The sequence below is a fragment of the Onychostoma macrolepis genome, chromosome 18 (assembly GCF_012432095.1).
Source record: "Onychostoma macrolepis isolate SWU-2019 chromosome 18, ASM1243209v1, whole genome shotgun sequence".
Classification (NCBI taxonomy): Eukaryota; Metazoa; Chordata; class Actinopteri; order Cypriniformes; family Cyprinidae; genus Onychostoma; species Onychostoma macrolepis.
Genome location: NC_081172.1, coordinates 12991878 through 13019483, shown reverse-complemented (window position 1 = coordinate 13019483; position 27606 = coordinate 12991878). Strand labels below are relative to the sequence as shown.

The 27606-nt window shown below is 37.8% G+C and overlaps 1 protein-coding gene across 2 annotated transcripts; it reads left to right on the top strand.

The window, feature by feature from the left end:
- The first annotated feature begins 6 nt into the window (after positions 1-6).
- edc4 (enhancer of mRNA decapping 4) lies at positions 7-27606 on the top strand. Of its 2 annotated transcripts, XM_058751559.1 has the most exons (30): positions 7-234; positions 885-1041; positions 3640-3751; positions 4091-4190; positions 4297-4483; positions 4754-4901; positions 5012-5116; positions 5262-5371; positions 5887-5952; positions 6298-6381; positions 6552-6647; positions 6755-6854; positions 8954-9134; positions 9261-9327; positions 9418-9509; positions 11157-11347; positions 11433-11509; positions 11702-11834; positions 12399-12892; positions 13559-13660; positions 15051-15194; positions 15340-15373; positions 15668-15848; positions 16452-16607; positions 16778-16893; positions 17178-17343; positions 17567-17753; positions 19061-19280; positions 21464-21627; positions 25144-27606. In XM_058751559.1, the coding sequence occupies exons 1-30, from the start codon at positions 147-149 to the stop codon at positions 25325-25327; spliced, it is 4242 nt and encodes a 1413-aa protein (XP_058607542.1). In that variant the 5' UTR covers positions 7-146; the 3' UTR covers positions 25328-27606. The 2 variants fall into 2 exon arrangements, with proteins under 2 accessions (XP_058607542.1, XP_058607543.1); XM_058751560.1 differs by lacking the exon at positions 5887-5952.

Genomic DNA, 27606 nt, shown 5'->3' with positions numbered 1-27606 from the left:
GCAGAGGCGGGGGAATGAAATGCAGGGAACGCTTGACGGAAGTTGACGGACGATTGCAAGCTTTTATGAGGGGCGAGCTCAGACACAAAATTAAACTATTGCGAATTTGGCCGTTTCCAGTGATTTAAATCCCCCTTCCCTACTCTATGGCTTCTGGTTCCAACATGGACATGGAAGGCGCGACCCAGCACCTTCGGGACATCTTAAAACTGGATCGTCCCGGTAATTCGGCCGGTAAGTTGCCGGGGAAGGGAGCAGCTAACGCTAGGCCGCGGCGCGATGATGCTGCGCAGCGCTGGATTTCAGCGCGAGCCACCTGGCTACAGTCGCTCAAAAACGCGGGACAGTGTTAACTACGTTTTATAAGTGACAAACATCATGTTTTGTGTATTAATGTGACTAAATAAAAGGAGGGATAACGTAGCATGTAAGGGCTCCTACTGGCGCAGCCGCAGCTTTGCTCAGACAGAAAGAGTTCAATATTAATTGCGACATGAACATAAATGTTATTCAAGAGTTTAATGCATTTCATATGCATCACTATGCAGTGACTTGATAACCGTGACATTATAGGTTTCTGAGAGAAGACACGTCAAGTCAAAAAGACGGTTTCAAAACCTATTCAAATTTTTGTGCATCATTATACAAGGTTTTGCCTTATGTTAGAACAATAACAGTTACATATGCAATGTTACACACCTCATATGTATATTTATCATATAAGCACACATCATATATACATATTTATTTATTTAGAAAAAACATAATCAATATATACTAATGGGAGGGGAAATGCTAGTTGTATTGAAAGTCATTAAAGTAATAGTCAGAGAGTGCACCAGTGCATTTTTACGACTTGATTTATCAGTCATTTGATTCCACAGAGCCCTCTTTGGTAGAGAGCCAGAGAAAACCATCTTTCAATGGAGAGTTGAATGGCATTCTTGGAGCGGATCTTATTGGAGCAGGAGGACTTGGGACAATGGTGGAGCCAACTGCTCACAACTCAGACAAACTTAATGGACAGGACACACAGACTATGTATGTTTTGCTGTCATTAACACTGCATATTATGTTCAACACATTCTTTAGCAAACCATTAATACTATCATATTGTCATTATCTTCTTATGAACTGTAATTTTTTAATATACTATACTTAAACTTTTTTGCTTTATAATATTTACACTACCATTCAAAGGTTTGGGTTCTATAGGATTTTTAAATGAGTCTCTTATGGTTTGTAATTTTAATATTTCAACATTTAATTAATTCCTGTGATGACGACAGCTGAATTTTTAACAGTTATTACTCCAGTCTTCAGTGTCACATGATCTTTCAGAAGTCATTCTGACATGCTGATTTGGTGCTCAAGAAACATTTTTTTTCTTATTATTATTGTTGAAGACAGCTGTGCTGTTTAATATTTTTGTGGAAACCGTGATGAATAGAAAATTCAAAAGAACTGCATAGAAATCTTGCAATAGAAATGTTTTGTAACATACAGGTGCATCTCAAAAAATTAGAATATCATGGAAAAGGTCTTTTATTTTTTTTATTTTTTTTATTCAAAAAAGCAAACTTTCTTATATTCTAGATTCATTTCACACAAACTGAAATATTTCAAGTTTTTTTTGTTTTAATTCTGATGGTTATGACTGAGGCCCTGTTTACACTAGTGCGTTTTCGTTTTATAACAGCGTTTTAAAATGAAAACGATCCTCGTCTCCACTGGCGTTTTCACTGCGTTTCAGAAACGATCTCCGTCTACACTACACAACCGAAAACGCATGTCACATTACCATTCATGCAGGTACAACCATAGATTTGTATAGGTAGATTCCCTATTATTTAGATGACGGACGTGTCTGCGTGCTTGGAGCGGTCGAATGAGGAATCTACCTGTACATATCTATGGGTACAACAGTGAGCATGGTGTTATTGTTTACACGGTCGTCAAGGATACGCAGAGCGAATGTGGGCAGCCACGGCATGCTTTTCAAAAGTCTCGGTTTTGGTCCATTTACACTGAAACGCAACCCCGGAGTTTAAGCTAAAACTGGGTCTGCACTGCAGCGTTTTTAAAAGTCTCCGTTTTCGACCTCAAAAACACTGGAGTAGTGTAAACGACAGGCGTAACCATAGCAAAAGTTATGCGTTTTAAAACAGAAATACACTAGTGTAACCGGGGCCTTACAGCTTAGGAAAATTACAAATTCAGTATCTCAAAAAACCTGAATATTCCATTTTGAGCTTGATTAGTTTGATTAATTTTGAGTATAAATACTGGGTACCTCCTGGGCTAGTTTAGAACATGCAACCACAATTATGGGGAAGACTACTGACTTGAAAGTTGTCCAGAAGACGATCAACGGCACCCTCCACAAAGAGGGTAAGCCACAGAAGGTCATCGCTGAAAGGGCTGGCTGTTCACAGAGTGCTGTATCGAAATATATTCATAGAAAGTTGACTGGAAGTAGAAAGTGTGGTAGGAAAAGGTGCACAAGCAACAGGGATGACCACAGCCTTGGGAAGATTGTCAGGAAAAGCCGATTCAAGAACTTGGGAGAGCTTCACAAGGAGTGGACTGAAACCAGATCATCGCATCAAGAGCCACCATACGCAGATGTCTTCAGGAAATGGGCTACAGCTGTCACATTCCTAGAACCAAGCCACTCCTGAACCAGAAACAACGTAAGAAGCATCTCACCTGGTCTAAGGAGAAAAAGAACTGGATTGTTGCTCAGTGGTCCACAGTCCTCTTTTTAGATGAAAGTAAATTTTGCATTTCATTTGGAAATCAAGGTCCCAGAGTCTGGAGGAAGAATGGAGAGGCACAGAATCCATGTTGCTTGAAGTCCAATGTGACGTTTCCACAGTCAGTGATGGTTTGGGCTGCCATGTCATCTGCTGGTGTTGGTCCACTGTGTTTTATCAAGTCCTTAATCAATGTAGCCGTCTACCAGGAGATTTTAGAGTTCTCCATGATTCCTTCTGCTGACAATCTTTATGGAGATGCTGATTTCATTTTCCAGCAGGACTTTAGCACCTGCCCACACTGCCAAAACCACTTCCAAGTGGTTAGCTGACCATGATATTACTGTGCTTGATTGGCCAGCCAACTCGCCTGACCTGAACCCCATAAAGAATCTACGGGGTATTGTCAAGAGGAAGATAAGTAACATCAGTAACACCTCAGCAGTGCCACAGGCTGATCGCCTCCATGCCATGCCGCATTGAAGCAGTAATTCATGCAAAAGGAGCCCCAACAAAGTATTGAGTGCATAATTAAACCTACTTTGGAGATCTCGAACATTTCTGTTTTGTAAATCTTTTTTTGATTGACCTTTGAGAAAATATTCACATTTTTGGAGATACTGAATTTTTTATTTTCCTAAGCTGTAAGTCGTAACCATCAGAATTAAAACAAACAAACAAAAAACTCTTGAAATATTTCAGTTTGTGTGCAATCAATCTAGAATATAAGAAAGTTTGCTTTTTTGAATTAAATTACAAAAAATAAAGACCTTTTCCGTGATATTCCAATTTTTTGAGATGCACCTGTATATTAGAGCTCTTTATTGTCAATAAATCCATACATCGTGTTTTACTTTTATTATTTTTTATTTTTTGGTACCAGCTGCCTTTTAGGAGATGATGGGTCCACCTGTGTCCCCATCAGAGCAAACAATGTTGAAATTGTGTCCAGTCGTGACTCTAGTATTGACAGTAAGGCTCGTGGCAGCAACCAGGTGTGTAAATTAATGAACTTGTGCAAAACACTTTATTATTAGCAGTTCAGGGTTTCACTGTCATCGAAAACCTAGGAAAATCATTGAATTTTTAATTGGTGTGTCCAGGTGTGCAAGAGTAATTTGAAAGTAATACAATTGTGAAAACTTCTACATTTCTAGTCGGTAAAATCTTCCACTAGTGCTCAGTTATGAAATATTTACTTGGCTAGAAATCTTTATATAATGGTTTTTAAAATGAACTATTGGAAAAGTCATAGAGGTTAATAGGTCAAAATGAGTGGAAACCCTGGAAATTGTTTTGTTCTCTAAATCTTTTCCGTATGACTTTTCTTATAGGTTAAAATTCAGCCAGTCGCCAAATATGACTGGGAGCACAAGTACTACTATGGCAATTTAATAGCCGTGTCCAACTCCTACTTGGCTTATGCCATCAGAGGTCAGTTTGCACACTGTGTTTGTCCATGGCTCATTTAGCACAGTCCTTTTGAATAAAATGTTGATGGGATTCAGCTGAATGGTTTGTAATTGTTTTTCACTCACAGGCGCAAACAATCATTCTATGATCCGAGTGCTGCGGCTGGGATCAACCGAGCGTTCGCTGCTGAAGGGCTTCACCGGTGCAGTCACAGACCTTGCTTTCGCCCACTTGGACTCCACCCTGTTGGGCTGCGTGGATGAGGCTGGAAACATGTTCATTTGGCAGCTCACTAGCCACAGCAGCAAAATACAGTATCCTCTGTAGATTGAACAGGAATTATGATAAAGATTTTTCACGTTTTTTTATACTAAATCATCAAGAACAGCAGGTTAATGAGATTCCAGAAGGTTTTAGACCAGTAAAGCTTTTTTAAATACAAAAAAAGTCAAATTGTAAGGTTGTAATATTTATTTTCTTTGTTTCTCAAAAAAAAAAAAAAAAAAATCTGGATCTACATGTATTGTATAATGCTAATGAGCAGGTGAACTCTGCAGTTTCTCCTTAACATTGATGTTTCTTAGAGATGAAGTGATCGTTCACATCCGAAGGCCTGAGGACACTCCACTAAACTCCAACCGCAGACTCATCTGGTGTCCCTTCATCCCGGAGGACAATGATGAGAACCCAGAAGATGCGTGTCAGACACTGGCACTCCTTCATGAAGACAGAGTATGATTTCCTTGGAATTTGACAGTTTTATCACTTTCTTTCCAAAATGTCCTTATATTATTAGATTTTAAATGTTTTTAACACTATTACTCTCCTCACTGTGCTTGTAGGCTGAGGTTTGGGACCTTGACATCCTCCGATCCAATAACAGCTCATGGCCTGTGGACGCCACAGAACTGAAAGAGGGCTTCATCACCATTAGAGGACACACAGCAGTATGTCCCGCTGTCTTTTAGCTCAATGTTGTGTCTGCAGTGTTTTATTAACTAATTGAGAAATTAGATTTAATGTAATTGCAACAACACATAAGTGATTTATAGGGTGTGATGTTTATTATTAAACGTATTCCTGTTTTTGCAGCGCATTAGTGAGGGAGCCCTGTCCCCTGATGGCACGGTCTTGGCCACAGCCAGTCATGATGGATTTGTAAAGTTTTGGCAAATCTACATTGAGGGACAGGACCAACCCAGGTACTGAGACATTATGAAATTTAACATGGTCTACTGTTCAAAATTTAGGGTCAGTAAGATTTATTTTTGAAAGATGGTAAGGAATGCCTTTATTCAGCAAGGGTGCATTAAATTGATCAAAAGTGACATTAAAGGCATTTGTAATGTTACCAGAAAATTCTATTTCAGATATATATTGTTCTTTTGAACTTCTATTCATTAAAAGAATCCGGAAAAATGTATAATGTTTTCCACAAATATATTAAGAAGCACAACTTTTTTTCAACATTGATAATAGAATCAGGATAGAATAAATTCTGATAATAACAGATCAGAACTGTTTTTGAGAACCAAGTAAACATGTTAAAATGATTTTTTTAAGGATCATGTGACACTGAAGACTGAAGTAATGGCTTCTAAAAAATCGTGCTTGCCATCAGAGGAATCAATATATTGAATAGAAATCTTTACATTTATTTATAGTAATATTTCACCATGTAACTTGTGTTATTACTTTTTTCATTAAATAAATGCAGCAATGATGAGCATAAGAGACTTCTTTCAAAAACACAAAATCTTACCGACTCCAAACCATCCAAACGGTAGTGTATAAATATTAATAAATCAACAGTGGCATGTAGCTTTAAAATATTTCTCAAATATTTAAACATTTATTGCTTTTAGTTGACAAGGAAAAAATGTGCTAATATATTAATTTACAATACTCAAAATACTGTGTACAATAATGTTATTAAATGTATATTACAAACATTTGACTGTAATTGTATTTAATATGTATTTAACACAATCAATTATACTGTTAATAATTATTAGCAATATTACAATAATAATTTGATATTTTTTGTTATTGATTATACTTCTAAAGCTGTCCTATAACTAAATCAATAGCCTTGTGAAAAATGTAAGTAACCTTGCTCCTTTTACAGATGCCTGCATGAATGGCAGCCACATAATGGACGGCCTCTTTCCTGCCTGCTCTTTTGTGACAACCACAAGAAGCAAGATCCAGAGTGAGTATGAAGTTCATATAGTCTTCAGTTGTCCAAATTCAAAGTCAGCATCCTAAGTCATCACGGAATCTGACACTTGGCTTTAAGCTGTTTTTGCAGTTGTCTTTACTTGAAATTGGGTCTTTGACACATGCTATACATTAAACTTAACCATTTATTTTCTTCTGAAGAGTTCCTTTCTGGCGCTTCCTGATCACTGGAGCTGATCAGAACCAGGAACTTAAGATGTGGTGTACAGTGTCATGGACGTGCTTACAAACCATCAGGTCTGTTCATTTCTTAATTGTTCGATATGTGTTGTTCAAGCTTGAGCATTAATCTTTCTCCTCTACGGATGTGAATTTTAGAAGAACTGTGAATTTGTGTGTTTCAGGTTTACCCCAGATCCATTCAACAGCAGTGTACTACCCAGCCTGAAGGCCAGTTTGGACCTGTCTGCAGAATTTCTCATTCTCAGTGATGTTCAGAGGAAGGTCAGACTCATTATTATTTATGTGTGTGTGTATATGTATGTGTCTGTTTTAATTTCACTAGATTCAGTGTGTTATGTTTTAATGTTTTTTTTTTGTGTGTTTGTGTATTTAAATAAAAAAAATGTGAAGTAACAGAGCAGCAGAAGTTTATATGCAGAGACAGCAGATGCTGTAGACACCATGAAAGTCATGCTTGAGTGCGTAGTAGATGAAACTGCACTGCTCTGTCACACAAAGACATTCAGATCAAGTAGCAGTCTTTTTGTGGTTTAATTTTCATAAACACTAGTCCATTGCGATTTTCTTTTATTCTTCCAAATTTTGCCAAATTCCTTTGACGTTCCAATTAAGCTAAATTCCATATTTACGACTAGATCCTACCATTCCACCCATGTTTTCCACTTAGAAGAAATCGTCAAAACACCTTTATGCAATGCAGATTGTTTTTAAGCAGCTGTTTCTTATATAGGGTTGTAGTTTTAGTTACTCACTCTCATGGCGTTTCAAACCTGTATGCAGGGCTCGCAAAATCGCTAGCCCGACGTCCCGGGGCTATTGTGTTTTCCAGTCGGGCTAGCAAAATGTATCACTGCCTGCCCGACGGGCTCCTTAAATACAGATCTCCCGTGGATCCTTAAAAACTCTTAAAGTGAGTTGTATCAAAATTAAGGCCATAAAAAGTTTTAAATGTTAAATGGTGTAAGAAATGTCTTAATTATAATTTCAAGAGGTCTTACAGTTGGGGACGGAAAGACGAGAGTCGCGCGATACGGCAGGATTAAACTTCAAAAGGCAATGATGTCATTGAATAAATATGAGCGCTGCACGTTTCAAGTCAAAACGTGTCGTTGGCATTTTAATTTCATTTTACCTATAATTCCTGATAAAGCAGAGTTTATGAGCTCTGAGCTGCTTTGTGTACAGCGTTTCCGGGGAAACCGAAATATTTCAGCGCTCCTAAAGCGCCACCTCATGGCAGAGAATGAATTTGCATTTCCAATAAGCCTTTCTTACTGTTTATGGTCAAATCAATGCAAATATCAACTCATGTTTTTACGCAACAAACACAGAGTTGTAAATGAGAAAGAAGTTGATGTGCCTTCTAAAAATCTAAACAATTAAGACAGTAATATTTATACGTTTTAAATTAACAATTTATATGTTTGATTGATCCCTTTTCATAAAAACGGTCTATAGCCTGAAACGCTGTTGTATAAGATTTTTGTTTTTGTGGAAACCTGTATCTGAACTGTAAATCATGTAATTTTATGGCTCAAAACTGTATGTTACCATAGACATTGTCCAACCCCGCTCATTCTGTGTTCATTTTACTTGTGCAGCTCTTAAAATGGGTCATAAATTAAATATATTTTTAAAAAATTCTGCAGATACCCTGTAAATAGTGAAATAAAATTCCTTCCTTCATATTTGTTGATATTTGTGTATTGAAAATATTTTTGATTGACTTTCAAACTCCTATCTGATTTTCTATATTAAATAAATAAAAGAAAATAGTAATTTTTTAATTCGGGCTAGTTAATTAATTTTCGGGCTACCAAAATCTGAAAAGTACCTGCCCGAAGGGCTACCAGGGATTTTGAAATTTTGCGAGCCCTGTGTATGACTTTTCTTTCTTAATTGGAAACCAAAAGAAGTTATTTTGCCTAATGTTGCTTATTTCCATACAAATTAAATTTAAGTCGTCGTTCCCTAAAAACTCTGATTTAGCTCTAAAAATCTTATTCATATGTATTTATTCAAGAACCAATGCCATTTGAAATCATTGACAATCAAACCTGACAGAGAACATCTTCAAGCAGCAAGTGTGAAATCTAATCATTGTCTCATACCAGAAAGGACTAAAAATAGGTCCATCTTCAAGTTTGAGGAATTTCAGAAATGACTTTGGGACAAGTAGAAAGACAGGAAGGATCAAAGCAAATTAAAAACAGTCAGTTGGCCAACTCTAGCATATGTCCTGTTAAATAGGATTCTTGAGCTTAGGTCCGTGTTGCTATTACAACAAACGATGACATTGTGGTTATGAGTAACTGGTTGGTTATTAGCAGCTTACTCTGGGTTGTGTGTTTGATATGTAGGTGTTGTACGTCATGGAGCTGTTACAGGATCAGGAAAAAGGCCGTGCCAGCTTCACTGCAGTTTCAGAGTTTCTGCTTACACACCCTGTGCTCAGCTTCGGCGTACAGGATGTCGCCCGCGCCAGACTGCGCCACACAGAGGTCCTTCCCCCTGAAGAGGAAAGTGAAAGCATGACAACAGGTCAGTTCCTTTCCTTATTTTCATACCATTTTGTGTGTGCAAATGTTTGTTGTCTTGCTGTAAGTTGAGTGAAGATGCATTCAATTGACGCTTTCTAATATTTTTGTTTATAATATCTTCTCACAGAAGGAAACCAGGGACCCTCTGAGTCCAAATCAGGAATCCAGATTAAACTCTACTGTGTGCATACAAAGTGGGTTATTAAAATTAAAAAAAGCTCTCAATGAAGACGTGAAGTTTACATTCAGATCTGTGGTGTTGTAACACTTTCTTATGTCCACAGATCACTACAGGATGTGCAGATCTGGTTCCAGCCAAATCAGGGGGCCTCATCCTCTCTCTTCATGCCTCAGTCTGGATCACAGGATGGCTTTGGTGAGTCTGGAAATATATATATATTTTTTGACTGTGATTAATCACGATTAATCACAAATTTAAAATACTAGGATTTACCTGTAAATGTGTTGAAATAAAGAAATGCATGACAAACTAGTTTAAGGAAACAGAACCTTTCACACTTCCGCCAGGTGTGAGGCATAATCCTTATTATTCTTTTATCATTATTCTTTTGTTTTTATTCAGCAATTATCAGCCTTTATACTGGCAATAAAACGTTTATCAAGCCACATCGCGTCAATCCCAGTAAACATTTACCCAACTATTATCAAAAGTATTTCTAAAATACAACAAAACATTTTCTTGCGACCTTACGTGAAGTATTATGACAAAATGCATTATGAAGAAGAATTGGACCTGTTCTGCAGCTGCATTAGAGCTAATATTAGCATCATGCTTCATAAGACAATTTATGAGATTAATAGTGCACTTTTACTCAGAACTCACTTTAAACCACCATCGAGTGTTTGTAATAACTTCCTTTTGTGATCGCATGTGGAATTTGGTTGTTTACTGTTGTTAAAATATGCTATTTATAGCCTTTTATATCGCTGCACAAATTAGCATTTCAGACATACACATTCCTTTCAAGAAAATCACATACAGACCATATCTATCGTAATCGTGTTTATTATCTTATATAATCTATAGTGGCTGTTGTCATGTTTATTTCTGCTGCTCTGGCTGAAACTCACGTTGTTTGATGTTACTACCGCCTCTCCGTTCTCAAGTTGCCAGGGATACATTCCAAGTATAATACACATTAGTAAAAGGATCTATTTAAATTTTTATTTGTCTTATACACTTTGGGCGGCCGCGGTACATGATAAAAGTAGCCCAAAAAAACGCAACCCATGGCTCTAATTTTTCTCGCGACTGTATTTTCAAAATAGCCCACTTGTGCTGTTACCCTGGCAACACTGGTCTGCTGTACCCTCGTCACACAATAATAGATAACCTTTCCACGCTGCGATGACGGGAAGAAGTTGGGGTCAAACCTTATCAAACGATTAATTTGCGTTAAAAAAGTAAAAAAAAAAGTAAAAAGAGTTTTTTTGTGTATATATATATATATATATATATATGTATGTGTATATGTGACCCTGGACCACAAAATCAGTCTTAAGTCGCTGGGGTATATTTGTAGCAATAGCCAAAAATACACTGTATGGGTCACAATCTTTCAAGATGATGTTCCATGAAGATATTTTGCAAACTTCCTACTGTAAATATATCAAAACTTCATTTTTGATTAGTAATATGCATTGCTAAGAACTTCATTTGGACAACTTTAAAAGCGTTTTTCTCAATATTTAGTTTTTTTTTTGCTCCCTCAGATTCCAGATTTTCAAATAGTTGTATCTCGGCCAAATATTCCAGATCAATGGAAAGCTTATTTATTCAGCTTTCAGATGATGTATAAATCTCAATTTCGAAAAATTGACCCTTATGACAGGTTTTGTAGTCCAGGGTCACACATGACATACACATTCCTAGACTGCCACTGCTGAATGCACAGTGCTATAGCAAAATAAATATATTTTACCAAAGGTTACAGTCTCAGAATTAATTGTGGTGAGAAAGGAAATGGTGCACATTTTAAAATTAAATGCATTTCCCTCCCAGGTTTTTCTGACCAACTGGCTGATCTGAATGTGGAGGCAATGAGTTCTGATAAAGAGTCTGGTGATAGTGGATCACAGAATGACCTGAGTAAGATTCTAGCTCTTCCAACTCCAGCTGACTTCATGAGTCCAGCCCCATCCGCCTTGCCCAAACTCATGACCCCAGATGCCTTCATGACGCCCAGCGCCTCCGTAAGCTTTTAATACTACAGATTCATCATTAGGTCCCTTCAGAGAGGGTGATTATTCATCTTTGCTCTATTGTTTTTTTTTTCAGATGCCCGCTTCTCCTGGCAGCAGTGCCAGCAGCCTGACCATAGTCACGGCCATGAGCAGCTCAGATAGCGGTGCAAGGTGGGGAATATAACTCATTTATAATCTTTCTGTTTCACATTTTTTAAAGTCCTCAAACTTTCCAGGTTTTTGAGAGTGTTTTGAGACTTTTGGATCCTACAGTGTGAAAAGAAATGCACATCTGTGTGTAAAATGTCAGGCCCTGTGTCCTCTCATGCACTCATAGGCATTGCTCAATTTTCTTTCTTCCAGAGGTGGAGATGATCTGGCCCAGAGCCCTAAAATGTCTGTCGAATGTGGCAACAGTAGCTTGACTCTGAATGCCAGCGCAGGCAGTCCAAGATCCAACTCTATCCTCATCTCAGGCCTTGGGGAAAATATCCAGGTACTAATGGACATGTCAAACTGCATATAGTGATATATTGAGGTCCAGTAGCTCTGCCTTTGTTTTTGTGTGTGAGCGGTGTTATTTTGTAAGATAGGTATATAGTATCAGGGCAGTAATATATATATATATATATATATATATATATATTGTGTTTGAAAGAAGTCTCTTATGAAAAGTCTTTTGCTGTCCCTTTTGATCAATATTATGCATATTGATTTATTTAAAAAAAAATTATTCTGCCAGTAAACTTTTAAACAGTTAAATGCTTATGTCATTATGGTAGATGTAACGTTGGCAATATCTGAATTGACTATCCATCTGAAGAATTCAAATCAGATTACAGCACAGACTGTCAGTCTTTTAAGATCAGATTTAAATGAAAAACTCATTTAACAATTCTTTTGTTCATAATGCATCCCTTCATCCACTCCATCCGCTTAGGCTTTCTCTCCCCCACTTGTGCTCTCTCCATCCCTCCTGCGAGAGGCCTCTCTACTCTGTGAAGCTGCTCCTTATTCTCACAGACTTCCCCTTCCTTATTTTCCATCTCCTCCTCCACAGTTTTCCCCTCCAAGCCCTCCTCTTTCCCTGGATCTCCAGGCCATAGACCCCATGGTTGTCCCCCAGGCCTCTCCAACCAGAGCTCGCTCTCCGGATGTCATCTCCTCTGCTTCAACAGCAATGTCCCAGGACATCCCCGAGATCGCCTCAGAGACCCTGCAGAGGGGGTTGGCCGGTGCCGCTGCTGACTCAGTCCCTGTCCTGCATTCTGACAGCATGGCATCAGCCGCATCAGTCCTCCACCTGTTGTCTCCTAGAGCCCGGAGCAGTGCTGAGCACAGTTTACTGCCTCTGGAATTGGGTGTAGCATCTGTGGATGGAGAACAGAGACTCAATAACACACCCTCCCTGCTGGAGACAGCTCTGTCACAGGAGAACGCGGTAGCGGCTGGAGGGTCCTGTTCTGACAGCAGTGTGAACCACACCTGGCCCGCAGCACCTGATATCACACGAGAAACTCGCAACAGCCTGAGAGACAATGGTTTGGGAGACTGGTGAGAGGCTGCTTTATAATAAAATATCTTTTTTTTTATACACAACTGATTAGAAGTTTAGAATAATTTTTTTTTTTTTTTTTTTTTTTTAAATAAATCTCTTATGCTTACCAAGGCTGCATTTGTGATATTGTGAAATATTACAATTCAAAATAACTGTTTTCTATTGTAATATATAATAAACCTTTTAAAACGTCATTTATTTCTGTGATGGCAAAGCTATATTTTCAGCAGCGACTATGCCAGTCTTCAGTGGCACATCATCCTCCAGAAATCATTCTGATAGGCCGGTTTGGTGCTCAAGAAACATTTCTTAGTACTGTTAATGTTGAAAACAGTTGTGCTGCTTTATATTTTTGCAAAAACAGTTATTTTAAATTGTAATAATATTTCACTGTATTAACATTTTTACTGCATTTATGATCAAATAGATTATTAATTAGTCCAGACATTTGACCAGCAGTAGGGCATATTTTCTTTTACGTTTTTTATGATTTATGTTAATATGTTTAGTTAATATTAACATTTAGTATTGATTTATGTATCTGGGAGTTTTATGATTTGTGTGGCGTATAGAGATATGATAAATTTTGAGCAAACAGTGATAGTATTTGAAGATACAAGGCTAACACATTTGATGACTTTGTTTTGACTGTTTCCTTCCAGCTCTAGGGAGGAAATAAAGGACAGACACATTTCTTCTCCATACCACAGGCGCACATATCACCTGACTCAGAATGACAGTCAAGATGCAAGTGCAGAGCAGAGGTACACTTTACATTCTGGCGTATCACCTATGCAGGTGTTTGTGACACTTCTGTAGATCAGGTCTTGTTCTATACTTGTTTTTCAAGTACATTTGCTCAATTTATGCTGTCCATCCATCTTAACTTTGCATCTGCTTATGCCATATTGAGGAAGCTCTAAAATACTCAAATCTCAGTTTAAGCTGTTTAATGGGAGTGTTATGTGGTGTGTGTGGCCTAAAAACAGGGTTCAAATGAACATTTGTGCCAGTTGTAAAATCAGTGTCTCAGCAGGTGTCTGGTAATTTATTTAGAAATTGCAACACTACACGGTTTCCTTTAAATTTTCCGAATGATAGTCTGACCTTCGCTGAAATCACTGATGCCAGCCGCCTGCTGAAGAAAACTGTCACGACAATAGAACTGAAATTGCCATGGTTACTAAACAAGATGGGATCCTGAGTTCTAATAAAATCATGTGGGATATGTATTCTTCAAATAAAGCTACTAAAACTATAATATGTTTAATAAAATAAAAGGAGACATGTCTTGCGCTTCATGTCCAATAAAATATTTTTATGGCTGGTCAGTTTTCTTTAGGAAAACTGTTACTGCTGTCTACAATTTTAAATGTATAGTTAGCGGATGAGCCTAATTATCATAATCGTATATAAAAACATTTGTTTTTATGGTTGAGTGATCATTTTTAATAACTTTTTACTTAATATTTTTAGCTACATTATTTGCATGTAAGGGTTAAAAGGTTTATATTGAAAGTTAAAAAAAAAAAAAAACATTTAAAAGTCTCTTGTTCTAAGCAAGGCTATGTTTATGTGATCAAAAATACAGTAAAAACAGTAATGCTGTTAGATTATTACAATTTAAAATAGATATTTTAAAATCGAATCTATTTCTATGATGGCAAAGCTGAATTTTCTGCAGCCGTTACTCCAGTCATCAGTGTCACATGATCCTTCACCAGTCATTCTTATATTCTGATTTGGTGCTCGAGGCATTTCTTATTATTATCAAAGTTAAAAACAATTGTGCTGCATAATATTTTTGTGGAAACAGTGATGGATATTTTTCAGGATTTTTTTAATATAAAATTCAAAAGAACAGCATCTGTGACAATATAAAAATCTTTAGTCACTTTGAATCAGTAATACATCCTTGCTGAACAAAAGTAATTTATTTTAAAAGCAATTGTGTATATATTTAAAACATATTTACTCCTTCCTCATGTCTGCATATCTGAGCATGACTCAAGATAATGATGTGAATATGCAAATTAAGGCTGTGTCTAAGGAGTTTCAGACACCTGTAGCGTCAGTCTTCAATACCTTGATGATAATTTTGCTCATCTTTTCTTTTCTTTTCCTTTTATTTTCTGCTCCTGCTGTGATGGACAGTGATCATGATGATGAGGTTGCCAGTCTGGCCTCCTCCTCGGGAAATTGTGGCGCTCGCTCCTCTCACAGACTTCCTGTGAAAGACTGGAAAACATCCCCTCGCAGCTCCCCTAAGCTCAAGAGGAAGAGCAAGAAGGATGAAGGGTGAGTGAGCTGCACTCCTTTCTATGGAAATCTCCCTGATATTAATGTTTATATTGTTTAATATAGGATTGAGCAGTGAGCCCCTTCAGCCATATAATCTGATTGCGTGACTGATTAGATCATCTTTGTTTTTCTCCCTACCCAGAGAGTCCTCACAGTCTAGACAGATTGAGAACCAGGTAAGTCTGTTGATCCCCTGCATCACAATCTGAATGCATTTCTTAGCATTTGTATTGTGTAAACCCAATGAAAATGCATGAAGGCTTGTTTTCTGTCCAGTCACTGTGATTCATAATATAAATAAAAGATTAATGCAGTGGAGACAGAAACCGATGAATAACATGGCAAGCTCAGTAGCATGAATGTTCTGCTGTGACTGCTATGACTCTTACAACTGTGCTGGCATCAGTCAAGCATCCCCGGAAGTCCTTGAGCTTCACAAGTGAGGAATAAATGTGCTATTGTGTCCTCAGATGAGCACAGAAGTGCAGGACGAACTCCTACAGATGTTACGGAGCCAGCAAAGGGAGATCGCGGAGCTGAGACAGAACCAGTTGGACCTTCTGCAGAGAGTCACCAGCCACATGGACGCTGTCCAGAGCTCCATCATGGCTCACATTGAGCACGCCATGTTGGCTCAGCAGGAGCAAGAACGTATCCTTCCACTAGGTGGAGATTTGTAGCTGGGTTGAAGATTAGATTAAACACAAATGAGCAAGAAAAAATTAACTGAGGCATCCATGCTGTCGCCTTTTTTTTTTTTTTTTTGCCAATATGAAATCTAAATTATTTTGTTTCTTCATGTTGCACTTTTTTTGAATGCATAGACTTTCACCAACAATTTTTCTGCCAATGTAACCAAGGCTACATGGACTGAGATGAGTAATATTATTATTTTAGCATATTTCATTTATCATATTTCATGGCCACACTCATTTACATACTAAATAAAATCCAGAAAGATAAAAGTCCTACTCTAAGGTAATTTCTGCTGTATGTTAACTTTGGAATGTTACATTACAGAGGATAAAAGCATTATGATTGGCGCCATAAACTAAGAAGCTACATTTTAGAGCAACTTAAAAATGATCTAAAATGACAATGTTAAAATAAAACTCTAAACCCATTATCACAGGAAAAAGCAAAACAGATGATATGAATATCTCATTTATTCACATGCATATACACATTAATGAATAATCACTTTGGATTGGTCAGGCCCATGCAATTTGTTGCTAGCTTTAACTGGTAACACAGAGAGAAGAATGGAGAGAATTCTGGCTGAAGGACAAAGCCGGAACCAACAATTCCAGGACCAGCTGGTTCAGCAGCTCGTCCAGACTCTGAACAACAGTCTCTGCAACCGGCTAGACAAAGTTTTGCGTGAAGAAATGAAGAAGACCGTCCCACAGGGTGAGGGATGATGTTCTGAACTCAAGAGCTCAACTTTACTTTTTCCTCATAGCGTTCAGTACAACAATGAACATTCTGCTCTTCTGCGACTGTGAAATAATTGGAGCAAAGACTTTTATTGATTTAAGGTTTGTGTGAAGCTTTAGTTGACCTTTTTTTCTGTTACGCAGCAATATCGAAGAGTCTAGATCCTGTGACTGGCCAGATGAGCAGCACCATCGCTGCAAAGTTAACCGCAGTGGAAGGAACACTGAAGGAAAATGTCACCAAAGTTGTTAAATCCAAGGTCAGTGGCTGAAAGATGGAGAATGAACACTTTTAAATAGTTTTTTTTAATCCAAACTTGACATTTGTTATGATATTATTTTCTAAAGTCTGAGTTAAAAACATTTCTGGCTGGAAAGAATGTTTCTCTGAAAGACATACTACAAACTGAGCGGTTCAGAAGAAGTGCACCAACTTCTATGCACTGATGTAGCACTGAATAATTCATTGCGGAACACCGAACAGGCACAAACTGGGGAAAACTCATAACTCTTCTAACTTTTTGTCCTATTCTTCTATTCACAGAACACTACGGATGCTATCGGTCGTGCTGCTGCAGAGGCCATGCAGGGCCCCATCCAGGCGGCCTACAAAGAGACCTTCCAGAGCATTGTGCTGCCTGTGTTTGAGAGAGGCTGCCAGTCCATGTTTCAGCAGATCAATGACAGCTTCAAACAGGGAACCAACGAGTGTAAGAACTATCATAGTAGACTTCACTACCCATCTGACTTTTTGTTTGTGCCTGTTTATGGTAATGGAAAAATTAAGTGGAGCATCTGGCAGATTGTTGAATGCTCTTAGGCCGGATTTGCACATCTTGTAGCACCAGCTAATTAATAAAACTCTTCTGTGTGAAGCAGTGTTGTAATGTGTTGCTGCAACTAAATATCTAATGACTTCACATTCTCCCGCAGACATCCAACAGCTGGAGACACACATCAAAAATAGGAAACAGCGGGACCAGGATGCACGGGATCCCGTGATTGGCCAGCTGCAACAGATGATTGACACGCTCCAGAATTCTCAAGACCAGCTGGCCACCACTGTGACGGCCAGCGTGTGCTCTGACGTTCAGCGTCAGCTCCACATGATCGTGGGAAAGTAAGGCTTACCGCCGCATGCATGCAGCACAAAGCTCATCCAATATTTGTCAGAAATCAATATAAGGAAAGGAGGAATGCAGCAATCGTTTATTCTCTTTCCTCTTGTATGCCTTCCCTTATGGAAAACTTTATTGCATGAAAAGAAGCGGCGATTGATTTAGGAGTTTGTGCAGAGAAAGCATTTTTTTGGAGCTCTGCATTGAGTACCTTGCAAATGGATTGGCAGGTGTGGCACCCGGCCTAATCCTGGGTTTAATTTGTCAATAGAGCTGGTTTGTTTCCCTCCCACACAATTGCAATACAAAGTATGTAGTATTAAATTCAGGATTAAATCCCTGTGGCATTTGAAACCAAAAAAAGAGCTAAATATTGCTTGTTACATTTAGATTTACATTGCAATACAAAAGTTCCAATAAATAAAAAAAAAATGTAATCTAAACCAATGCTCTTAAAAGCTTATATAGGTTTTTAATCACTATACCTTTATTGTGTTTTAACATGTTCTTTGTTAGTGGAACATTCTTTGATAACTTACGAACATAAAATAATAACAATGAGATTTAACCGTAATCAATATCCATTTTAGTGTGCTTTTAAATTATTGCCATCTGCTAAGTTTTTCTCTTTGGCCAATAAGTGTTGGAAGCTGGACTTTAATTTTTAAGGTGCTGAAAATCCCTGAACAGACATACAGGAACTACCATTATTACTCATCTTAAGCTACTGTCTTTTGTGTAACATTTGCCTAATAATTTATCAGACTAAACTGTTGTATGTAAATGGTATTTAAAAGTATTACAGTGTTTTATTTTCTGACAAACACTATATACGCTCTCATATAACTTTGTCGCATTCATCAAATTTGTATTTATATAATTAAAACATCTGAGTATGTAATTTATTGCCATGAAAAGTGTCACTTAGTTTTTTTTTTTAGTCATGTTTGTAGCATTAGTAGGAAATTGTAAACTATAGTGGGATTACAGATTTATTTTTTCATCAGGTTTCTTATTTATTATTTTTCAAATGTTTTCAAATTTGGTAAATATCCTGCAATGAAATTGATATTTTTGTACATGTTATTTGCTGTCTTTAGATACTGTGATGTCATGTAAAGGTGCTTTATGTTGGCCATCAAAAAATCCATATTGGTTGACCACTTCTCACTTTTATACCACAGCAGTGTTCAGTGGTGACACATCTTATTAAATACACTCCATTTAATTTGATAAATTTTACTGGGAGTAGAATCCTGTCTTTTGTTATAAAATTTGTATAAACTAAAGGTGTCTGTCCTCTCTGCAGTCTGCAGGACTCAATCCTGACGCAGGTGCAACGCATAGTGAAGGGAGAGGTGAGTCTGGCCATGAAGGAGCAGCAGGCAGCTGTCACCTCCAGCATCATGCAGGCCATGCGCTCGGCCGCAGGAACACCTGTACCCTCTGCACATCTGGACTACCAGGCCCAGCAGGCCAGCATACTGCAGTTACTACAGCAGGGCCAGCTCAATGAGGCTTTTCAACAGGTTGGTTACTGATCACTAGACACACACTATACTGGCCTGTATCATGCTTCTCTGATTGTTTTTATGGCTTTTCAGGTTTATTAGGGGTGCATTGATTAGATAAACTGCTGTGTCATGTCAATAGTTGTACCACATACAATTTTACTCCTCCCAAAATGTAAAAAATAATAAACGTGTGAGACCGTGTTACAGGCTATATGACATTATAGTCAGATTTGACTGCGCTAATGCAACACGCATTAGCTGAGTATCTCTTCAACGAGCAGACGCGCAAACTGCCGCGAATGAAACTGAAAGTAAGACGCAGACGCTCAACACACTCATCATTAAAAGTAGTAGGACAAACTTATCTTTCTAGTGCTGATGCTGCGCGCTCTCCTATTGCGGTCTTTGATTAATAAAATTAATAAAAGGCAGCGCTTATCTTTTGATTTCATTGACGTGAACTTCGTTAAATTTAAATATAGTGAGATCGGATTTATATCTGTTTTGCGACTATGTGGCCAAGTGTAAATGGAAAACATTTGAATAAATCCGATAGAGATCCCATCAGCGAAATGCATGAAATGACCAGGTGTAAACAGGTCCATTCACAATCTATGACAAAAATACTATTATAAACTAGGTTAGTGGATAATTTAGCACCAAAAGTTATTCTAGAAAAATCTTGAGTGCACAATTTTATAAAATCTAAACATTTAGTAAAATAAAATTATTTAGTGGGGAACAAATAAAAGTGAATATGTGAAGGACTAAATCTGGTAAAATGTTACACATTGCTCTTTGTATTGTTGTAAAATGCGTTAATGAAAACAAATAAATTTATTTTATTTATAAATATAAACTACAAAATTAAAAGACATTTATTAGCACAGTAATGAAGGCATCAACATATGATAGAGGAGTCCTAGGCTATCTATCATATGTTGCTGCCTCCATTACTGTGCTGTACATTAGATTATTAATAGCTTTGATAGGACAGAACAAGAAACGCTGTACATAATCTTTCATTGTACAAAAACCATTATAATACAAAAAGCTCCAATAGAGAGCGGCACAAAGCGCCAATGCGCTTCCCTTGCGCAGAATGATGTGCTTGAAGCAACACAGAGTCACACTGCGCTGCGCTCCGCTCCGCATAGAGACGTTCAAAGCACAAAGGAACGAGATATTGATGCGTAGCTTATTAAATCTGTGCGAGTTTGAGCTTTTTCTTTTAACGGTTTTAAATTTGAGTGATTATGCGCTCTTGTAGAGAGTTTCATCGTCTTGACTGCCTTAACCGAATGCGACAAGCAGTTTGAATGCTGAATGTAGGATGACAGACAGCTGCAGCGGAGAGAAGAGTTTACATGAACTTGAGTTTAACGACTTAAATATTCATCTGTACCTCACATTAAACTGTGGAACGGCTTCAGAACACTTGAACTCATTAACAGTAACACAGAATAGTATACGCACAATATCGGATTTTGGATTGGGCTCGTCTCACCGATAAACGATCTGCAGAAAATGCCAGTATTGGAGCCGATACCGATACTGAGTATCGGATCGATGCATCCCTAATTGAAAAAATTAAAACAATATATTAACACTTCTGGTTTCTGTTTGAAAACAAGAAGGATTGTTAAAAATACAGCAGAAATACCAGAGGAAATCTCCTACTTCAAAAAGGAGCCATATATGTCTGTAAAATTACATTTTGTGTAATAGACAACATTTATGGGAGCACGTCCCAAATATTTTCACAAAAACATCTTTGCAAGGTCTTCTCCATTGAGGAATCAGTAGCATCCATGGCTTCTGCCTGTAGTGTTTTGTTTAAGTTAAGCAATTCAAATCACTAATAGCCAAATTAAGCATTTGGAAGGAGACGTCTTAAGATAAGTGCTGACAGTCAAACCACAGTTACTATGCTATTAAGTATACTCTTGATTTGTATTCATAACTTGTTAATTTATTACATCAGTTTGAATTTTGTCAATTTCGTGGTTGTAGGGAATCACTGTAATTATTAGCTTTGAAAATTGAAACCAAACAGTTTATTGCTTATTTCCACAGGCAAGTATGCTGTGAGATTTGACCTTTTATGTCTCCTTTCATCTTTCATAATGACACTGTATTGTATTAGTATGTCCTCTCCAGGTTTTTTCACAGACTGCTTGCTGTGATTTTTCTTGCAGGCTTTATCTGCAGCAGACTTGAATCTGGTGCTCTACGTGTGTGAGACCATTGACTCCCAGCAAGTGTTCGGCCAGCAGCCCTGTCCACTCCATCAGGCCGTCCTTCTGTCTCTCATCCAGCAGCTCTCCACCAACCTGAGCACACGCACAGAACTCAAGATCAGGTTTGTTCCCTTCGACTCCATCAGTCAGCGCAGTCATGTTCTATACCTTTTTTTTCCCCTCTCCCCCATATGCCCTTTATATAGAAGTTATTCCTTCAGCTCCCCTCACAGTTTGAATGAGTATGCAAGATCATGCACAGCGCTGTGCTTTTAATGATTAAACACTTAAGTATTTATTTATAGTCCTCTGTATGTTGTACGTGATCAAGGGCAAAATACAGATTCATATCACAGGATATTAATGCTTTAAGACACAAGACATCGTCTCTTTCTCCTCTTTAATTCCTCTGTGGATGACCTTGTGTTGAAGGGGACATCCGCTTCTGTGGCACTGCTGCATTGGGCTGCAGTTATTAAAGTGCTCTACAGTCTGGGCTGCATTAGAGTTCTCTGCTGGGGGAAAGGGACCGGCTCCCGTGAATCACAGAGTAATGCTCTGCCTGTGTGCTGCCAAGTCCCTTTACTGCTATAAACTGCTCTGTCTGCCAGTCCTATCTCTGAATTGCACTATAAAATACTAGCGTTTCATGCGGCCCATATGTGCATAGACATTACCATCTGAAAGTCTGTCCTCTTTCTGCACGGACATAAGGGTGTTATTTTAAGTAGGAAGATGCATGCTTTAAGTTTGATCTATTTTTAGCGCCTGAATTAATATTTACAGGAGTCTGCGCTTTTGTTCATGACAAAGAGCATTAGATAGCTTCATATTCAAAATGATTAATGAAAGTTTGATTTTCATAAGTATTTAATTATGACACTTTTGTTTTATTAATAGTGCTTACTATTTTTGTGGAAACAGTGATACTATTATAGTGGAAGGAAAGGACATGACATGCTTTGCTCATGGGTCTCACCTCAGTCGTGGTATTGAGGGTGGAGAGATCTGGACATTCACTCCTCCCACCTACAATCCCTGCTGGACCCGAGACTCAAACCCGTGACCGTTGGGTTACAAGTCCAACTCTATCCATTAGGCCACGACTGCCCCTAAATAACTGATACTAGCTGCCATTAAAAAATGTGGGGTAAATATAATTAAAGAAAAAAAAACTTTTATTCAGTAGCGACATGTTCAAAAGTGACAGTTATAGACATGTTACGAAAGATTTCCATTTCAAATAAAGGCTATTCATTGACCTTTGTTTATCAAGAAACCCTGTATCCAGTAAAATATATCACGATTTCCACAAAAATATTAAGCAGCAGAGCTGTTTTTAACATTGATAATAGGAACCATTATTATACATTTTAGCATCTACAATATCTGATGTATAATGAATGTTTCTTGAACAAAGTGAACATTAAAGTATTTGTGAAGGATCATGTGATACTAAAGACTGGAGTAATTGCTGCTGAAAATCCAGCTTTGCTATCACAGAAATGAATGAATTAAAAAATATATGAGAATAGATTTTTTACAAGTAAAGCTATTGCTTAGGAATATTAATAACATTGTGGTGTTTGCCCAGTAGACAAACTTATTGGCTAAAAGCAGCATGTTGTATGTGCTTGTCCAGGCCTGATTCATGAATATTCATTAACTTGATTGGATGCTCCCATTAGATTACCAAAGAATGCTATCATGACCCAATTAATATTCACACACTACACCTTAATCCTGCTTTGGGCGTACAGTACATAAGACACATTTTTGCATTCAGTAACCGCTAGGAGAGTGCAATGAAGTGGAACGAGCAGGAGTCTCTGGGCACTTTTTTTTGTTTGTTTGTTTGTTTACCTCAACACTGTGTAATGTGGCACTCATGGCACGTGATGCTGAAAAGCAAGTTTGGCATCAGTGCAACAGCTGTTTCACATTATGTAACACTTGATTAAAAAAAAAAAAAAAACAAGGATACTCAGTAAAACTAATATTAAAATGGTTTGTTATGGCCTTTTTGAATTGGTGTTCCTGGCCTGGGTATATTTGTTTGTGCTACAAGAATTTGCCTTTTTTTTTAATTTTTAAAAAAAAAATTTTTCTAGCGTCACACAGTATATTCTGTCTTTCCACTCGGTGTGTCATGCTCCTGAGTTAAACATCAGCTTTTGTCTTCGCAAATAAAGGTTAGAAGAATACAAGATGTGAACAGTGATTTGAATGTACCGGGAATGTAATATCTCTCCAGGCCAGTAGATTATAGTTGAGATAACAGTACTGTGGGCTTAAATGTATTGGAACAGGGCCTACACATGTGAAAATAGAGCAAATTGCTATGAGGCATGAAAGCTTAGCCATCTGGACAGGACTACACCGTAAAGTCCTGGGGATATTAAGGTCATTGTATTACATTTCCTCCATTTATTTATTTTTTTTCGTAATCGGAAGCTTTAACTTAATGATCGCTTGTGAGGTAATTAAGATGACCTCTGTGCAACATGCAGCTCAAGTCTCTGGTGGTATCATACACCAGTGTCTATTAATTTTCAGAGGCAGATGGAGAGATTTCCCAGATAGTTTTCCAAACAGGTGGCGTTTCAATAATCCTTGATGGACTTTATAAAAAACCCCAAGCAGCCTGGAGAGAAGACCAAAAAAGCTTTAGCCTAGAATAGCTTAAAGAAATGACAAACATGTTCTGTTAACACAGCTGTCAAAAAACAGCAGATTTGTGTTTGAGGACTGGAATGAATGACTTGTGCTGGCCACATACACTGCCATTCATGTTTTTAAACATTTTTATTAATCAAGGATTTAAAAGACATTTACAATGTTCTTGAACTTTTATCCAAAAATACTGAAAAAATGTATCACAGATTCTCTAAAAATATTTTCATAATCAATAATAATGAGTGTCTATCTTGGGCACCAAATCATCGTCTTTTAAAATCATTATATTAGAATGATCATGGGACACTGAAGACTGGAGTGCTGGCTGCTGAAAATTCAACTTTGAAAAGCTCAGACCTCTTGCACTTTTTGAGTTTAATATTAATACATTGTTAGAGGTCTGGCCCAGTGCAAAGTGCTTCTAATATTAATGAGAATTGGCTTCAAAGCAAACTGGTGATCGTAACCGGAGAGATTAAAGGAACTTAGCCTTCCTGCAAGAACACTTTGATAAAATAAATGATGTAAATGGTGCCTCCAGTTGAATCAAAGTCTGATGTGAGAGAAAACATTTGCTCCTTGATGATGCAGATGATTGCGTGATGCTTGCGATGATATTAGCAGGTATGTTACAGTTGTAAGCCAAGAAACTCTAAATGCCCGGGGAAAGCAATTTTTTTTGAGTTCCCATTCATTTCAAAGGCACTTGTTCGGAAGTACGCAATTTGAAATCTGCCGGTTTTGCTCATGAAGGTTTAGAGGCAAGTGACATAAAAAGCTGTAGAAAGGGAAAAATGTAAATGTCATGCTTTTAAGGTCCAGTGGAAAAATATATGCAATAATATGAAATATTTTTGACTTGATGAAAAACCTGTTTCATCAGAATATGCAGCGACTTTTGAATGCCTGTCGTTGTGGAAAGATCCCCCCCCACATGACCCCTTTCTCTCATTTTTCTGTAGCTATCTTGAAGATGCTGTAATGAACCTGGACCATGGAGATCCAGTCACCAGAGACCACATGTCTGCAGTGCTGTCCCAGGTACGACAAAAGATCTTACACTTCCTGCAGCAGGATGCCCACAGCCCTCTGAGCAAGCGTGCACGGCGCCTCATGATGATGCTGCAGGGCCTCGTCAGTCACTAGAAGAGCCCCTCCGGATGGCGCAGCTGACATCTTCACAACCCTTCAGTCATTGTTCTGCAGTCTCGTAGACGACCGTCATGACCTCATACCACCCTGCTGTTCCGTTGCTTTATCTGTGCTCTGCAGCTTATTGGCTCTCTCAAGAAGCACTATTGGGAGTTGTAGTCCACGCTTGGACTATATATTGGTGGCTTTGGACTACACCCCCCCCACCTTTCCCTCCCTCGTTCCTTCCAGACTATTTTTGATTTTGTTTCTCTGCACATGTGAATAATAGTCAGTTTATGCAACACCATCATGAATGCAGAACGGGACATTGGCTACTTCAGTTATTTTCATTATGCATTTAATACCAGGAGACCACAACTTTTATTTTTATTTTTTTGCTTTCATTCTTGGCACATCAGGAACAAGACTGTGTAGAGCATGAGAGAATGAAAGCTATAACGTGAACACTCCAAATTTCTGCTGAATGGATGGTTTCCTGGCTGCTCTGCTTTTTTTCCCCTTCTATTTTTTTTTGTGGTGGAATGCCGTCGAATGCTGCAGAAATGAAGACATTATCATCACCTCATGAACATTAGCCCTGTTGGTTATTGATAAAGGTTGTATTTAGGCCACTTATCCTTATCTGACTTAACAGTTTTTCAGAAAATAATTTGGCCAAGTTGCTGCTTTTTCACGTCAAATGGAGCATCATGCATGTTCCTGAATTTTTTTTTTTTTTAATGCTATCAGGATTTGAAATGGCCAGAAAAACAGTTTAACTTGTGGACTATTGCAAAATCGACCCGTTTTCCAATCAGCAGAGCCCTGTAAAATATATAAGAGAGCTTATTATGTTACCAAGGAATGCTAACAATGTAGTTATTTGGAATTCTTCTAAAGGAACCTTGAGTCCATAACTTGCAGTACGTCTGTAAGTCTCTAGAGGGCAGGCATTTATGTATCTTTCTAATTTTATATTCTGCTTCTGTGATTTTTCAGTTCTTCTGCAGAATTACACTACAGTGAATGCAACAAGGCTCTTCTTTAAAAAAAAAAAAAAAATACAGGGTTTTTTTCTTTGAAATCTTTCTTTCTGTATCGCAGCACCCAAATATTTGAAAGTGTTGGAGAAAGTGGCTGAGAATAGCCTATTTTCTGCTCTGTTCTAGTCAGTTGATTGTATTTGATTTGGACTGAGATTGCCAACACTTGTTATTCATTTGGAGGGACTATTTGGTCATGCCCTCTGATAAAGGAAGAACAAAAAGAAAGTGCCTTATCAGACTATTGCGTATCAGATATTGGTAATCGGGTCCTCTGATCCTACATTGGCCGCCACATTGGTGTGTGTGTGTGTGGCTTATCTCCAAGAAAATTTTCTTTTTCACTTAAACACGGAATTGAAGTTAGGAATGGACAGGTTTGTTACTGAAGCATTTTTTTACAAGTGCTGTAAACTGTGATCTGAGTTTATTTTTTCAGTCATTTATTCCTCACAAGTTTCATGCTAATGCGAGGAGGAAGTGCCGGCCCCGTTGATTGTGTTTGTTAACACATTATTTGTTCCCTTGTCGTCTTTATTTTTAGAGCTGTGTATATTATATCCATAGCCATTTGCAGCAGTCAGTGTGGCTCATTAGGACATTTTTACAGGGTGTAGGCAATGTGTCCTCTTTTGCTTTTTTCTCATATGTATAAAAAAAAAAAAGCTCTTTAACAGACATCAGCCTGCTGCGCAATTGAGCGTAAATCTGAGGCGCTAATAAGCATATATTAAACTCAGCATGCTTGCATGCTAATGGTGAGAGCCATGTACTCAAACATAGTTAACCTGTTTTTACAAATTCAACACCCCACTTTTGTTTAAGCTTTGTAAACCTGAATTAATCCTGTTTCATCTTCATTTCTCCTTCTTGCATAGTATAGAGTCCAGCAAAGACGACCTGTGATCGAATAGATTGTCTGATTAAGTTTTATGTTATGTCAGGTTGAAAACGTCCTTTTGTCAGTTTTAAGATTCATTGCAGTGCAAGGTTAATTGGTTTCCGATGCTGTTTTAGACACGTCTGATGATGTCTGGGTTACTGTACTAATACACAATGCCTTCAGTTTTTGAGGCTTACAAACTTTTTCTTTTTTTTTTTTTCGTCAAGAGGTTCGAATTGCAGGATGTGTATGACAATTGTTTTTGATTTTTGTTCCTTGTGTTTGCAATTCTGTTGTATATTTTACACATTTCTTTCATCCTAGACATTTTGGAATAAAAAAAGGAAAACATTGTTCAATGTTCA

Coding starts and splice junctions, on each gene's coding strand:
- edc4 (XM_058751559.1), top strand. CDS start 147: ATGGCTTCTGGTTCCAACATGGACATGGAAGGCGCGACCCAGCACCTT. Junction 6,648..6,754: donor ACGTGCTTACAAACCATCAG/GTCTGTTCATTT, acceptor TGTGTGTTTCAG/GTTTACCCCAGATCCATTCA. Junction 11,510..11,701: donor AGCTCAGATAGCGGTGCAAG/GTGGGGAATATA, acceptor TCTTTCTTCCAG/AGGTGGAGATGATCTGGCCC.